Below are 15,952 nucleotides of genomic sequence, written 5' to 3'. Positions count from 1 at the left end.
TGTAGGATAAGGGCTCTCCTGTCTCCAGTTGTCCTGTAGGATAAGGGCTCTCCTGTGTCTTCAGTTGTCCTGTAGGATAAGGGCTCTCCTGTGTCTTCAGTTGTCCTGTAGGATAAGGGCCTCCTGTCCCGTGTCTTCAGTTGTCCTGTAGGATAAGGGCCTCCTCTCCTGTGTCTTCAGTTGTCCTGTAGGATAAGGGCCTCCTGTCCTGTGTCTTCAGTTGTCCTGTAGGAGAAGGGCCTCCTGCCCTGTGTCTTCAGTTGTCCTGTAGGATAAGGGCCTCCTCTCCTGTGTCTTCAGTTGTCCTGTAGGATAAGGGCCTCCTGTCCTGTGTCTTTAGTTGTCCTGTAGAATAAGGGCCTCCTTTCCTGTGTCTTCAGTTGTCCTGTAGGATAAGGGCCTCCTCTCTTGTGTCTTCAGTTGTCCTGTAGGATAAGGGCCTCCTGTCCTGTGTCTTCAGTTGTCCTGTAGGATAAGGGTCTCCTGTGTCTTCAGTTGTCTTGTAGGATAAGGGTCTCCTCTCCTGTGTCTTCAGTTGTCCTGTAGGATAAGGAAGGGCCTTGTCTCCTGTGTCTTCAGTTGTCCTGTAGGATAAGGGCCTCCTGTGTCTTCAGTTGTCCTGTAGGATAAGGGCCTCCTGCCCTGTGTCTTCAGTTGTCCTGTAGGATAAGGGCCTTCTCTCCTGTGTCTTCAGTTGTCCTGTAGGATAAGGGCTCTCCTGTGTCTTCAGTTGTCCTGTATGATAAGGGCCTCCTCTCCTGTGTCTTCAGTTGTCCTGTAGGATAAGGGCCTCCTTTCCTGTGTCTTCAGTTGTCCTCTAGGATAAGGGCCTCCTGTCCTGTGTCTTCAGTTGTCCTGTAGGATAAGGGCTCTCCTGTGTCTTCAGTTGCCCTGTAGGATAAGGGCCTTCTCTCCTGTGTCTTCAGTTGTCCTGTGGGATAAGGGCCTCCTCTCCTGTGTCTTCAGTTGTCCTGTAGGATAAGGGCCTCCTGTCCTGTGTCTTCAGTTGTCCTGTAGGATAAGGGCCTCCTCCCCTGTGTCTTCAGTTGTCCTGTAGGATAAGGGCCTTCTCTCCTGTGTCTTCAGTTGTCCTGTAGGATAAGGGCCTCCTCTCCTGTGTCTTCAGTTGTCCTGTAGGATAAGGGCCTCATTTCCTGTGTCTTCAGTTGTCCTGTAGGATAAGGGCCTTCTCTCCTGTGTCTTCAGTTTTCCTGTAGGATAAGGGTCTCCTCGCCTGTGTCTTCAGTTGCCCTGTAGGATAAGGGCCTTCTCTCCTGTGTCTTCAGTTGTCCTGTGGGATAAGGGCATCCTCTCCTGTGTCTTCAGTTGTCCTGTAGGATAAGGGTCTCCTGTGTCTTCAGTTCTCCTGTAGGATAAGGGTCTCCTGTGTCTTCAGTTGTCCTGTAGGATAAGGGCCTTCTCTTCTGTGTCTTCAGTTGTCCTGTAGGATAAGGGCTCTCCTGTGTCTTCAGTTGCCCTGTAGGATAAGGGCCTTCTCTCCTGTGTCTTCAGTTGTCCTGTAGGATAAGGGCTCTCCTGTGTCTTCAGTTGTCCTGTAGGATAAGGGCCTCCTCTCCTGTGTCTTCAGTTGTCCTGTAGGATAAGGGCCTCCTGTCCTGTGTCTTCAGTTGTCCTGTAGGATAAGGGCCTCCTCCCCTGTGTCTTCAGTTGTCCTGTAGGATAAGGGCCTTCTCTCCTGTGTCTTCAGTTGTCCTGTAGGATAAGGGCCCCCTCTCCTGTGTCTTCAGTTGTCCTGTAGGATAAGGGCCTCCTGTCCTGTGTCTTTAGTTGTCCTGTAGAATAAGGGCCTCCTTTCCTGTGTCTTCAGTTGTCCTGTAGGATAAGGGCCTCCTGTCCTGTGTCTTCAGTTGTCCTGTAGGATAAGGGTCTCCTGTGTCTTCAGTTGTCTTGTAGGATAAGGGTCTCCTCTCCTGTGTCTTCAGTTGTCCTGTAGGGTAAGGAAGGGCCTTCTCTCCTGTGTCTTCAGTTGTCCTGTAGGATAAGGGCCTCCTGCCCTGTGTCTTCAGTTGTCCTGTAGGATAAGGGCCTTCTCTCCTGTGTCTTCAGTTGTCCTGTAGGATAAGGGCTCTCCTGTGTCTTCAGTTGTCCTGTAGGATAAGGGCCTCCTCTCCTGTGTCTTCAGTTGTCCTGTAGGATAAGGGCCTCCTTTCCTGTGTCTTCAGTTGTCCTCTAGGATAAGGGCCTCCTGTCCTGTGTCTTCAGTTGTCCTGTAGGATAAGGGCTCTCCTGTGTCTTCAGTTGCCCTGTAGGATAAGGGCCTTCTCTCCTGTGTCTTCAGTTGTCCTGTAGGATAAGGGCTCTCCTGTGTCTTCAGTTGTCCTGTAGGATAAGGGCCTCCTCTCCTGTGTCTTCAGTTGTCCTGTAGGATAAGGGCCTCCTGTCCTGTGTTTTCAGTTGTCCTGTAGGATAAGGGCCTCCTCCCCTGTGTCTTCAGTTGTCCTGTAGGATAAGGGCCTTCTCTCCTGTGTCTTCAGTTGTCCTGTAGGATAAGGGCCTCCTCTCCTGTGTCTTCAGTTGTCCTGTAGGATAAGGGCCTCATTTCCTGTGTCTTCAGTTGTCCTGTAGGATAAGGGCCTCCTCTCCTGTGTCTTCAGTTGTCCTGTAGGATAAGGGCCTTCTCTCCTGTGTCTTCAGTTTTCCTGTAGGATAAGGGTCTCCTCGCCTGTGTCTTCAGTTGCCCTGTAGGATAACGGCCTTCTCTCCTGTGTCTTCAGTTGTCCTGTGGGATAAGGGCATCCTCTCCTGTGTCTTCAGTTGTCCTGTAGGATAAGGGTCTCCTGTGTCTTCAGTTCTCCTGTAGGATAAGGGTCTCCTGTGTATTCAGTTGTCCTGTAGGATAAGGGCCTTCTCTTCTGTGTCTTCAGTTGTCCTGTAGGATAAGGGCTCTCCTGTGTCTTCAGTTGTCCTGTAGGGTAAGGGCCTCCTCTCCTGTGTCTTCAGTTGTCCTCTAGGATAAGGGCCTCCTGTCCTGTGTCTTCAGTTGTCCTGTAGGATAAGGGCTCTCCTGTGTCTTCAGTTGTCCTGTAGGATAAGGGCCTCCTCTCCTGTGTCTTCAGTTGTCCTGTAGGATAAGGGCCTCATTTCCTGTGTCTTCAGTTGTCCTGTAGGATAAGGGCCTTCTCTCCTGTGTCTTCAGTTTTCCTGTAGGATAAGGGTCTCCTCGCCTGTGTCTTCAGTTGCCCTGTAGGATAAGGGCCTTCTCTCCTGTGTCTTCAGTTGTCCTGTGGGATAAGGGCATCCTCTCCTGTGTCTTCAGTTGTCCTGTAGGATAAGGGTCTCCTGTGTCTTCAGTTCTCCTGTAGGATAAGGGTCTCCTGTGTCTTCAGTTGTCCTGTAGGATAAGGGCCTTCTCTTCTGTGTCTTCAGTTGTCCTGTAGGATAAGGGCTCTCCTGTGTCTTCAGTTGCCCTGTAGGATAAGGGCCTTCTCTCCTGTGTCTTCAGTTGTCCTGTAGGATAAGGGCTCTCCTGTGTCTTCAGTTGTCCTGTAGGATAAGGGCCTCCTCTCCTGTGTCTTCAGTTGTCCTGTAGGATAAGGGCCTCCTGTCCTGTGTCTTCAGTTGTCCTGTAGGATAAGGGCCTCCTCCCCTGTGTCTTCAGTTGTCCTGTAGGATAAGGGCCTTCTCTCCTGTGTCTTCAGTTGTCCTGTAGGATAAGGGCCCCCTCTCCTGTGTCTTCAGTTGTCCTGTAGGATAAGGGCCTCCTGTCCTGTGTCTTTAGTTGTCCTGTAGAATAAGGGCCTCCTTTCCTGTGTCTTCAGTTGTCCTGTAGGATAAGGGCCTCCTGTCCTGTGTCTTCAGTTGTCCTGTAGGATAAGGGTCTCCTGTGTCTTCAGTTGTCTTGTAGGATAAGGGTCTCCTCTCCTGTGTCTTCAGTTGTCCTGTAGGGTAAGGAAGGGCCTTCTCTCCTGTGTCTTCAGTTGTCCTGTAGGATAAGGGCCTCCTGCCCTGTGTCTTCAGTTGTCCTGTAGGATAAGGGCCTTCTCTCCTGTGTCTTCAGTTGTCCTGTAGGATAAGGGCTCTCCTGTGTCTTCAGTTGTCCTGTAGGATAAGGGCCTCCTCTCCTGTGTCTTCAGTTGTCCTGTAGGATAAGGGCCTCCTTTCCTGTGTCTTCAGTTGTCCTCTAGGATAAGGGCCTCCTGTCCTGTGTCTTCAGTTGTCCTGTAGGATAAGGGCTCTCCTGTGTCTTCAGTTGCCCTGTAGGATAAGGGCCTTCTCTCCTGTGTCTTCAGTTGTCCTGTAGGATAAGGGCTCTCCTGTGTCTTCAGTTGTCCTGTAGGATAAGGGCCTCCTCTCCTGTGTCTTCAGTTGTCCTGTAGGATAAGGGCCTCCTGTCCTGTGTTTTCAGTTGTCCTGTAGGATAAGGGCCTCCTCCCCTGTGTCTTCAGTTGTCCTGTAGGATAAGGGCCTTCTCTCCTGTGTCTTCAGTTGTCCTGTAGGATAAGGGCCTCCTCTCCTGTGTCTTCAGTTGTCCTGTAGGATAAGGGCCTCATTTCCTGTGTCTTCAGTTGTCCTGTAGGATAAGGGCCTCCTCTCCTGTGTCTTCAGTTGTCCTGTAGGATAAGGGCCTTCTCTCCTGTGTCTTCAGTTTTCCTGTAGGATAAGGGTCTCCTCGCCTGTGTCTTCAGTTGCCCTGTAGGATAACGGCCTTCTCTCCTGTGTCTTCAGTTGTCCTGTGGGATAAGGGCATCCTCTCCTGTGTCTTCAGTTGTCCTGTAGGATAAGGGTCTCCTGTGTCTTCAGTTCTCCTGTAGGATAAGGGTCTCCTGTGTATTCAGTTGTCCTGTAGGATAAGGGCCTTCTCTTCTGTGTCTTCAGTTGTCCTGTAGGATAAGGGCTCTCCTGTGTCTTCAGTTGTCCTGTAGGGTAAGGGCCTCCTCTCCTGTGTCTTCAGTTGTCCTCTAGGATAAGGGCCTCCTGTCCTGTGTCTTCAGTTGTCCTGTAGGATAAGGGCTCTCCTGTGTCTTCAGTTGCCCTGTAGGATAAGGGCCTTCTCTCCTGTGTCTTCAGTTGTCCTGTAGGATAAGGGCTCTCCTGTGTCTTCAGTTGTCCTGTAGGATAAGGGCCTCCTCTCCTGTGTCTTCAGTTGTCCTGTAGGATAAGGGCCTCCTGTCCTGTGTCTTCAGTTGTCCTGTAGGATAAGGGCCTCCTCCCCTGTGTCTTCAGTTGTCCTGTAGGATAAGGGCCTTCTCTCCTGTGTCTTCAGTTGTCCTGTAGGATAAGGGCCCCCTCTCCTGTGTCTTCAGTTGTCCTGTAGGATAAGGGCCTCCTCTCCTGTGTCTTCAGTTGTCCTGTAGGATAAGGGCCTTCTCTCCTGTGTCTTCAGTTGTCCTGTAGGATAAGGGCCTTCTCTCCTGTGTCTTCAGTTGTCCTGTAGGATAAGGGCCTTCTCTCCTGTGTCTTTAGTTGTCCTGTAGGATAAGGGCCTTCTCTCCTGTGTCTTCAGTTGTCCTGTAGGATAAGGGCTCTCCTGTGTCTCCAGTTGTCCTGTAGGATAAGGGCTCTCCTGTGTCTTCAGTTGTCCTGTAGGATAAGGGCTCTCCTGTGTCTTCAGTTGTCCTGTAGGATAAGGGCCTCCTGTCCCGTGTCTTCAGTTGTCCTGTAGGATAAGGGCCTCCTCTCCTGTGTCTTCAGTTGTCCTGTAGGATAAGGGCCTCCTGTCCTGTGTCTTCAGTTGTCCTGTAGGAGAAGGGCCTCCTGCCCTGTGTCTTCAGTTGTCCTGTAGGATAAGGGCCTCCTCTCCTGTGTCTTCAGTTGTCCTGTAGGATAAGGGCCTCCTGTCCTGTGTCTTTAGTTGTCCTGTAGAATAAGGGCCTCCTTTCCTGTGTCTTCAGTTGTCCTGTAGGATAAGGGCCTCCTCTCCTGTGTCTTCAGTTGTCCTGTAGGATAAGGGCCTCCTGTCCTGTGTCTTCAGTTGTCCTGTAGGATAAGGGTCTCCTGTGTCTTCAGTTGTCTTGTAGGAAAAGGGTCTCCTCCCCTGTGTCTTCAGTTGTCCTGTAGGATAAGGAAGGGCCTTCTCTCCTGTGTCTTCAGTTGTCCTGTAGGATAAGGGCCTCCTGTGTCTTCAGTTGTCCTGTAGGATAAGGGCCTCCTGCCCTGTGTCTTCAGTTGTCCTGTAGGATAAGGGCCTTCTCTCCTGTGTCTTCAGTTGTCCTGTAGGATAAGGGCCTCCTGTCCTGTGTCTTCAGTTGTCCTGTAGGAGAAGGGCCTCCTGCCCTGTGTCTTCAGTTGTCCTGTAGGATAAGGGCCTCCTCTCCTGTGTCTTCAGTTGTCCTGTAGGATAAGGGCTCTCCTGTGTCTTCAGTTGTCCTGTAGGATAAGGGCTCTCCTGTGTCTTCAGTTGTCCTGTAGGATAAGGGCCTCCTGTCCCGTGTCTTCAGTTGTCCTGTAGGATAAGGGCCTCCTCTCCTGTGTCTTCAGTTGTCCTGTAGGATAAGGGCCTCCTGTCCTGTGTCTTCAGTTGTCCTGTAGGAGAAGGGCCTCCTGCCCTGTGTCTTCAGTTGTCCTGTAGGATAAGGGCCTCCTCTCCTGTGTCTTCAGTTGTCCTGTAGGATAAGGGCCTCCTGTCCTGTGTCTTTAGTTGTCCTGTAGAATAAGGGCCTCCTTTCCTGTGTCTTCAGTTGTCCTGTAGGATAAGGGCCTCCTCTCCTGTGTCTTCAGTTGTCCTGTAGGATAAGGGCCTCCTGTCCTGTGTCTTCAGTTGTCCTGTAGGATAAGGGTCTCCTGTGTCTTCAGTTGTCTTGTAGGAAAAGGGTCTCCTCCCCTGTGTCTTCAGTTGTCCTGTAGGATAAGGAAGGGCCTTCTCTCCTGTGTCTTCAGTTGTCCTGTAGGATAAGGGCCTCCTGTGTCTTCAGTTGTCCTGTAGGATACGGGCCTCCTGCCCTGTGTCTTCAGTTGTCCTGTAGGATAAGGGCCTTCTCTCCTGTGTCTTCAGTTGTCCTGTAGGATAAGGGCCTTCTCTCCTGTGTCTTCAGTTGTCCTGTAGGATAAGGGCCTCCTCTCCTGTGTCTTCAGTTGTCCTGTAGGATAAGGGCCTCCTTTCCTGTGTCTTCAGTTGTCCTGTAGGATAAGGGCCCCCTCTCCTGTGTCTTCAGTTGTCCTGTAGGATAAGGGCCTCCTCTCCTGTGTCTTCAGTTGTCCTGTAGGATAAGGGCCTTCTCTCCTGTGTCTTCAGTTGTCCTGTAGGATAAGGGCCTTCTCTCCTGTGTCTTCAGTTGTCCTGTAGGATAAGGGCCTTCTCTCCTGTGTCTTTAGTTGTCCTGTAGGATAAGGGCCTTCTCTCCTGTGTCTTCAGTTGTCCTGTAGGATAAGGGCTCTCCTGTGTCTCCAGTTGTCCTGTAGGATAAGGGCTCTCCTGTGTCTTCAGTTGTCCTGTAGGATAAGGGCTCTCCTGTGTCTTCAGTTGTCCTGTAGGATAAGGGCCTCCTGTCCCGTGTCTTCAGTTGTCCTGTAGGATAAGGGCCTCCTCTCCTGTGTCTTCAGTTGTCCTGTAGGATAAGGGCCTCCTGTCCTGTGTCTTCAGTTGTCCTGTAGGAGAAGGGCCTCCTGCCCTGTGTCTTCAGTTGTCCTGTAGGATAAGGGCCTCCTCTCCTGTGTCTTCAGTTGTCCTGTAGGATAAGGGCCTCCTGTCCTGTGTCTTTAGTTGTCCTGTAGAATAAGGGCCTCCTTTCCTGTGTCTTCAGTTGTCCTGTAGGATAAGGGCCTCCTCTCCTGTGTCTTCAGTTGTCCTGTAGGATAAGGGCCTCCTGTCCTGTGTCTTCAGTTGTCCTGTAGGATAAGGGTCTCCTGTGTCTTCAGTTGTCTTGTAGGAAAAGGGTCTCCTCCCCTGTGTCTTCAGTTGTCCTGTAGGATAAGGAAGGGCCTTCTCTCCTGTGTCTTCAGTTGTCCTGTAGGATAAGGGCCTCCTGTGTCTTCAGTTGTCCTGTAGGATAAGGGCCTCCTGCCCTGTGTCTTCAGTTGTCCTGTAGGATAAGGGCCTTCTCTCCTGTGTCTTCAGTTGTCCTGTAGGATAAGGGCCTTCTCTCCTGTGTCTTCAGTTGTCCTGTAGGATAAGGGCCTCCTCTCCTGTGTCTTCAGTTGTCCTGTAGGATAAGGGCCTCCTTTCCTGTGTCTTCAGTTGTCCTGTAGGATAAGGGCCTCCTCTCCTGTGTCTTCAGTTGTCCTGTAGGATAAGGGCTCTCCTGTGTCTTCAGTTGTCCTGTAGGATAAGGGCCTTCTCTCCTGTCTCTTCAGTTGTCCTGTAGGATAAGGGCTCTCCTGTGTCTTCAGTTGTCCTGTAGGATAAGGGCCTCCTCTCCTGTGTCTTCAGTGGGTCAAGAGCTGGTTCTGCACCTTGGAGGGGTAGGCAGAGGAGGGGGAAGGAAGGGGAGGGCAAGGCTGGCCGCCTGCCTGCCTCTGGTAACGGAAGGGAAGGAAGCCTCCCCTATTGTGTGTCTTATTGTGTAGCTGAAGCCGTTCCGCTGTGACTTCACACTTAACAATAAGACATGCTGTGACTTCACACTCAAAAATGAGGAACACTGGCCGCTCTGAATGAAAGTGCACTCACCCCTGTGTGCAGGGTCAAAATGACTCAAGACGACCTTTTGAACATAAAATCATTCACACCCTTGTATGTAATTAGTATGAGATTTCAGGCCATTGGTAAATAGATTTGAGAGACAATAGGCAAATGGGACTGAATTGTTCCTGTGTGTGTTTCAGGGTTGCTGCGAGAGCCATGCTGTTTGAAAACTGCCCTTCTGCGGCGCAGACCACACCTGTTGGAAGGTAGAATGTCAGAATATGGCTGTCTTTTATCCCAATATCTACTTTTTCCCAATATGTCTGACCTACTCAATATACAGCCTGCTCTCTCCTCCATTTGGTGGTGTAACCTACCTTTAAAACATGTTAAATTGTGCATTCATTCTGATTCCTCATTCTTCAATCTGTTCATTGTGTTATTGCATGTTATTCACCTGTTATTTACCTGTTATTCACCTGTTATTCACCTGTTATTCACCTGTTATTTACCTGTTATTCACCTGTTATTCACCTGTTATTCACCTGTTATTTACCTGTTATTTACCTGCTATTCACCTGTTATTTACCTGTTATTCACCTGTTATTCACCTGTTATTTACCTGTTATTCACCTATTATTTACCTGTTATTTACCTGTTATTTACCTGTTATTCACCTGTTATTTACCTGTTATTCACCTGTTATTCACCTGTTATTCACCTGTTATTTACCTGTTATTCACATGTTATTCACCTGTTATTCACCTGTTATTCACCTGTGAGTCACCTGTGAGTCACCTGTTAATCACTTGTTAGTCACCTGTCGTTGTATGTCTCCTGTGTGTTTCATTTATCATGTGTTGCTGCAGAGATATTTAACTGTGTCATGTGTCTGTCTTTATCCCTCCATCCACCTTTATAGAGATGTACCTGTCTGTCTGTATCCCTCCATCCACCTTTATAGAGATGTATCTGTCTGTCTGTATCCCTCCATCCACCTTTATAGAGATGTACCTGTCTGTCTGTAACCCTCCATCCACCTTTATAGAGATGTATCTGTCTGTCTGTATCCCTCCATCCACCTTTATAGAGATGTACCTGTCTGTCTGTATCCCTCCATCCACCTTTATAGAGATGTACCTGTCTGTCTTTATCCCTCCATCCACCTTCATAGAGATGTACCTGTCTGTCTGTATCCCTCCATCCACCTTTATAGAGATGTACCTGTCTGTCTGTATCCCTCCATCCACCTTTATAGAGATGTACCTGTCTGTCTGTATCCCTCCATCCACCTTTATAGAGATGTACCTGTCTGTCTGTATCCCTCCATCCACCTTTATAGAGATGTACCTGTCTGTCTTTATCCCTCTGTTCATCCATATCCACAGAGACACCAATGTCATAGTATGTCTGTTGACTTGGTAATGTCTCCTGTGTTGGTTTTAGAGACGCGAAGGCCATGTACTCCTGTGAGGCAGAACACAGCCATGAGCTCAGCTTCCCACAAGGGGCTTTCTTCTCAAACGGTGAGACACTCACTCAGTTAACACACACACAGACAGCTAATGGGCTGTGTCTACTGGTGAACAGAATGGGTACATCTGTTCCTGTATACAGCAGATATGTATTTTACCCAGGTCTGGTCTATAGAAGGAACCATCTGTAGGCTGTACCTGCATACAGACAGGGTCCACCCCAACTTGGTAGGCCTCAGGAATGACTTGGCAGTTTCCCAGCTTTGTGTGTACAGACAGTGGAAGCATAACAACCTTGCTTTTAGCGTGACACTATCCAGCCAGCCTAGCTTCAAAGGGATGTCATTACCTATCCTCTCTCTAAACACCCAGATAGCCAGCCTAGCTTCAGAGGGATGTCATTACCTATCCTCTCTCTAAACACCGAGATAGCCAGCCTAGCTTCAGAGGGATGTTATTACCTATCCTCTCTCTAAACACCCAGATAGCCAGCCTAGCTTCAGAGGGATGTTATTACCTATCCTCTCTCTAAACACCCAGATAGCCAGCCTAGCTTCAGAGGGATGTTATTACCTATCCTCTCTCTAAACACCCAGATAGCCAGCCTCAGAGGGATGTTATTACCTATCCTCTCTCTAAACACCCAGATAGCCAGCCTAGCTTCAGAGGGATGTCATTACCTATCCTCTCTCTAAACACCGAGATAGCCAGCCTAGCTTCAGAGGGATGTTATTACCTATCCTCTCTCTAAACACCCAGATAGCCAGCCTAGCGTCAGAGGGATGTTATTACCTATCCTCTCTCTAAACACCCAGATAGCCAGCCTAGCTTCAGAGGGATGTTATTACCTATCCTCTCTCTAAACACCCAGATAGCCAGCCTAGCTTCAGAGGGATGTTATTACCTATCCTCTCTCTAAACACCCAGATAGCCAGCCTAGCTTCAGAGGGATGTTATTACCTATCCTCTCTCTAAACACCCAGATAGCCTGCCTAGCCTCAGAGGGATGTTTTTTGCCTCTTGCCTTGTGTTTGGCTCAGTCCCAGGACAGCAGCCTTACGGCAGGTCACAGTGACCTCGTAGTGGTGGAAAGCTGTGGAGCAGCTTAGCTAGATCTCATCCGTTCAGATGACAGAGCCAGAATACACTAGCAGCCGTCAGCAGAGGTTCACATCCCCCGCAGCATTTATATTACTGTGTACCCGTTCAAAATGCCACCCTATTCCCTATAAAGTACAATGGGGAGGAGAGGGAGAAGAGAGGGGTGAGGCTGAGGGAAGAGGGGGGAGGAGAGGGGTGAGGCTGAGGGAAGAGGGGGAGGAGAGGGGTGAGGCTGAGGGAAGAGGGGGGGAGGAGAGGGAAGAGAGGAGAGAGGGGTGAGGCTGAGAGAAGAGGGGGAGAGGGGGAGGGAAGAGAGGATAGAGGCTGAGGGAAGAGGGGGAGGGAAGAGAGGAGAGAGGCTGAGGGAAGAGGGGGCTGGAAGAGAGGAGAGAGGCTGAGGGGAGAGGGGGAGGGAAGAGAGGAGAGAGGCTGAGGGGAGAGGGGGAGGGAAGAGAGGAGAGATGCTGAGGGAAGAGGGGGCTGGAAGAGAGGAGAGAGGCTGAGGGAAGAGGGGGATGGAAGAGAGTGGCTAGAATAATTAGCATTAATGACAGATCAAACCACACTAGGCTAGAATAATTAGCATTAATGACAGATCAAACCACACTAGGCTAGAATAATTAGCATTAATGACAGATCAAACTGCACTAGGCTAGAATAATTAGCATTAATGACAGATCAAAACACACTAGGCTAGAATAATTAGCATTAATGACAGATCAAAACACACTAGGCTAGAATATCCTCAGTGTATCCATCTATTGATCCTGACTGGCTCCAACGTTCCTCTCTCTCCTCTCTTTGACTGACAGCTGTTCTCTCTGTGTCTCTCCATCCTCAGTGTATCCATCTATTGAACCTGGCTGGATCCAAGCAACGTTCCAGGGAAAGACTGGCTTGATCCCTGAGAACTATGTGGTTTATCTCTAACAACAAACTGACTGCACCGACACCTTAACAACGCAACCTGGATCATGTCATGGTATCCATGGTAACAATCATCTGTAACGTGATTGATTTGATTGTTGTGAAGGCCAAGTGTCCCTATTGATCAGAAATGTAGATATGGGAACGTTGAGTATAGTTCATATGCAGTAGATGGAGCAGATGTGTGTTTTATCACCTGGATGATATACCTACCTACCTACCTACCTACCTACCTATCTACCTACCTACCTACCTACCTACCTACCTACCTACCTACCCACCTACCCACCTACCTACCTACCTACCTACCTACCTACCTATCTACCTAACCACCTACCTACCTACCTATCTACCTAACCACCTACCTACCTACCTACCTACCTAACCACCTACCTACCTACCTACCTACCTATCTACATAACCGCCTACCTACCTATCTACCTACATACCTACCTACCGACCGACCGACCGACCGACCGACCGACCGACCGACCGACCGACCGACCGACCTACCTACCTAACCACCTACCTACCTACCTACCTATCTACCTACCTACCTACCTACCTACCTATCTACCTAACCACCTACCTGCCTACCTACCTATCTACCTAACTAACTACCTACCTACCTACCTACCTACCTACCTACCTACCTACCTACCTAGCTACCTACCTACATACCTACCGACCTACCTATCTACCTATCTACCTACCGATCTATCTACCGTATCTACCTACCTACCTGTCTACCTACCTACCTACCTACCTACCTATCTACCTAACCACCTACATATCTACCTACCTACCTACCTATCTACCTACCTACCTACCTATCTACCTAACCACCTACCTACCTACCTATCTACCTAACCACCTACCTAACTACCTACCTACCTATCTACCTAACCACCTACCTACCTACCTATCTACCTAACCACCTACCTACCTACCTACCTACCTAACCACCTACCTACCTACCTACCTATCTACATAACCGCCTACCTGCCTACCTACCTATCTACCTACCTACCTACCTACCTACCTACCTACCTACCTACCTACCTACCTACCTATCTACCTACCTACCTACCTACCTACCTACCTACCTACCTACCCACCTACCCACCTACCCACCTACCCACCTACCTACCTACCTACCTACCTACCTACCTACCTACCTACCTACCTACCTATCTACCTACCTACCTACCTACCTATCTACCTACCGTATCTATCTACCTACCTATCTACCTACCCACCTACCTACCTACCGTATCTATCTACCTACCTATCTACCTACCCACCTACCTACCTACCGTATCTACACCCTTATCAAGATGAATACTTCTGGTCATGTCATGCTGCTGGTCCTATTCCTATAGGTTAGTGTTGAAATACTGTATGTTCCAGGTGAAATACTGTATGTTCCAGGTGAAATACTGTATGTTCCAGGTGAAATACTGTATGTTCCAGGTGGGATACTGTATGTTCCAGGTGGGATATGCAGTAAAAACATACACGATTGATAATATACACTGAACAAAAAATATAAACTCAACATGTAAAGTGTTGGTCCCATTGTTTCATGAGCTGAAAAAAAAAATCCCTGAAATGTTTCATACGCACAGATAGCTTTTTCTCTCAAATTCTGTGCACAAATTTGTTTTTTATCCCTGAGCATTTCTCCTTTTCCAAGATAATCCATCCACCTGACAGATGTGGCGTATCAAGAAGCTGATTAAACAGCATCATTACACAGGTGCACCTTGTGCTGGGGACATTAAAAGGCCACTCTAAAATGTGCAGTTTTGTCACACACACAATGCCATAGATGTCAAAATGTTTGAGGGAGCGTGCAAATGGCATGCAGGACTGCAGGAATGTCCATCAGAGCTGTTGCCAGAGAATTGAATGTTAATTTCTCTACCATAAGCCTCCAAATTCGCTTTAGAGAATTTGTCAGTACGTCCAACCGGCCTCACAACCGCAGACCACGTTTTTTTTGGTTTTCTGATGTCAGCGTTGTGAACAGAATGGTGGCGGTGGGGTTATGGTATGAGCAGGCATAAGCTACGAACAACGAACACAATTGCATTTTATCGATGGCAATTTGAATGCACAGAAATACAGAGACGGGTACCTGAGGCCCATCGAGAGGCCCATTTTGTTTAAGGTATCTGTAACCAACAGATGCATATTTGTATTCCCAGTCAAATGAAATCCAAAGATTAGGGCCGAATTAATTGATTTCCTCATATGAACTGTATGTTGTATTTATATTTTTGTTCAGTATAATATGAAAAAACGTCCAGGATTCAATTGCGATTTGTCGGCTATGCACCATTTAAAAGTCAAATATCTGAATGAGCTAACAGTTTTTCTGTGAATGCCGTCTCAGCGGAAGCTACAACATTGCCTTTAAAAGGTGCATAGCGGACACAGCGTGATTGGACGAAATCCTGGCCAAATCCTACTAATAAATACCCACAGGTGTAAAGATATACAGGTATGTTACCCATAGACCTGACCTGCTGGTTGTCTGTCTTTAGTGTTGTGGTACTAATTTAGTTCCAGTATTACGTCTGTCTCGTTTAGATGACGAGGTAGGATTCCCTTCTTAGATCAAACCAACACATCTTTCTGAATCTTTAAACAAAATTGAGATTTTGTACATTTCAATGTTTATGGCAATAAAGAGTTATTTAATGTGAAATAGTCAGTGCACCTTAGCTGTGGTTGCTGCTCCAACAACATGTACATGGAATGTATCCCAGACTCACAGTTTAGTCTTTTTATCAGACGCTCTTTACCCAGAGCGCCTTGCTTCAAGGGCACATCGACAGGTGGTTTTACCTAGTTGGCTCGGGGATTCGATCCAACTTGAGTACGTGGTGCACTACTTTTGACCAGGACTCATAGGGCTCCATTGGGGACGTAATGCCTGACTAGTAAATCACTCAAGTGTTTTTCCTGACTAGTAAATCACTCAAGTGCACTTTTGTTTAACTATATGGTACCTGCATGTCACACATCCAGGAGCTCTTCTTCTATTTGGTACTATTAAAGTATTTACCCTTTTAATCTTCACTGTGTTTTGAAAGAAATTATCACTTAAAGGCCAGGATTCGATCCGATCCCGCTTTGTCAGCTGTGCACATTTTAAAGCCAATGTTCCTGTCTTCATAGAGACCACGGAAATTACCTTTAAATGGTGCATGATCCATATCGTCGATCGGCTTGAATCCCGGGCCGTAGTTAACTTGTTTTTATGTATCGTTAAGTCTAAATGATGAATTAGAAAATTGAATGTTTGTCTAATGTCCGATATATATACTCTCTAGTCTAGTACGCTGGTGTACTAGCAACGGCAACGGTGAATTATATCAACTCAGACTAAACATGTATAATATGAGACTACGTCCCAAATGGCACCCTTTAGCCTATATAGTGCACTACTTTAGACCAGAGCCCTATGCCCTATATAGTGCACTACTTTAGACCAGAGCCCTGTGCCCTATGTAGGGCACTACTTTAGACCAAAGCCCTATGGACCTCATGCCCTATATAGTGCACTACTTTAGACAGGAACCCTATGGTCCTCATGCCCTATATAGTGCACTACTTTAGACAGGAACCCTATGGACCTCATGCCCTATATAGTGCACTACTTTAGACAGGAACCCTATGGACCTCATGCCCTATATAGTGCACTACTTTAGACAGGAACCCTATGGACCCTGGGAAGAGGGTGCCATTTGGGACGTAACCTCCGATTCTATTTTTATTAAAGATGGTGTTTGATATTTAATTTTGTACTGTCACAAAAAACTAAAGACTCAAGTAATAAATGTGTAACTTGTGTACAACAGAATGTCTTATTGTTTCTCTTCAGTCTAACTGCAAAATAAATGTAGGAATCATGGAAATC

At 48.0% G+C, this 15,952-nt stretch overlaps 1 protein-coding gene across 2 annotated transcripts in view; it reads left to right on the top strand.

The window, feature by feature from the left end:
- The window catches only part of LOC139548331 (rho GTPase-activating protein 42), a 346,340-nt gene extending 330,445 nt beyond the window's left edge, over positions 1 to 15,895 (top strand). For both annotated transcript variants that reach the window (XM_071357947.1, XM_071357948.1), the window contains 3 exons: positions 8,722 to 8,787; positions 9,968 to 10,047; positions 11,939 to 15,895. In XM_071357947.1, the coding sequence (XP_071214048.1) occupies positions 8,722 to 8,787; positions 9,968 to 10,047; positions 11,939 to 12,027 (235 nt within the window). In that variant the 3' untranslated portion in view covers positions 12,028 to 15,895. The remainder of the gene's footprint in view (positions 1 to 8,721; positions 8,788 to 9,967; positions 10,048 to 11,938) is intronic.
- Positions 15,896 to 15,952: the final 57 nt, after the last annotated feature.

Source organism: Salvelinus alpinus, chromosome 21, assembly GCF_045679555.1.
Source record: "Salvelinus alpinus chromosome 21, SLU_Salpinus.1, whole genome shotgun sequence".
Classification (NCBI taxonomy): Eukaryota; Metazoa; Chordata; class Actinopteri; order Salmoniformes; family Salmonidae; genus Salvelinus; species Salvelinus alpinus.
Note: the sequence above shows the minus strand (reverse complement) of the source record. Positions and strands in the feature narration are given on the sequence as shown.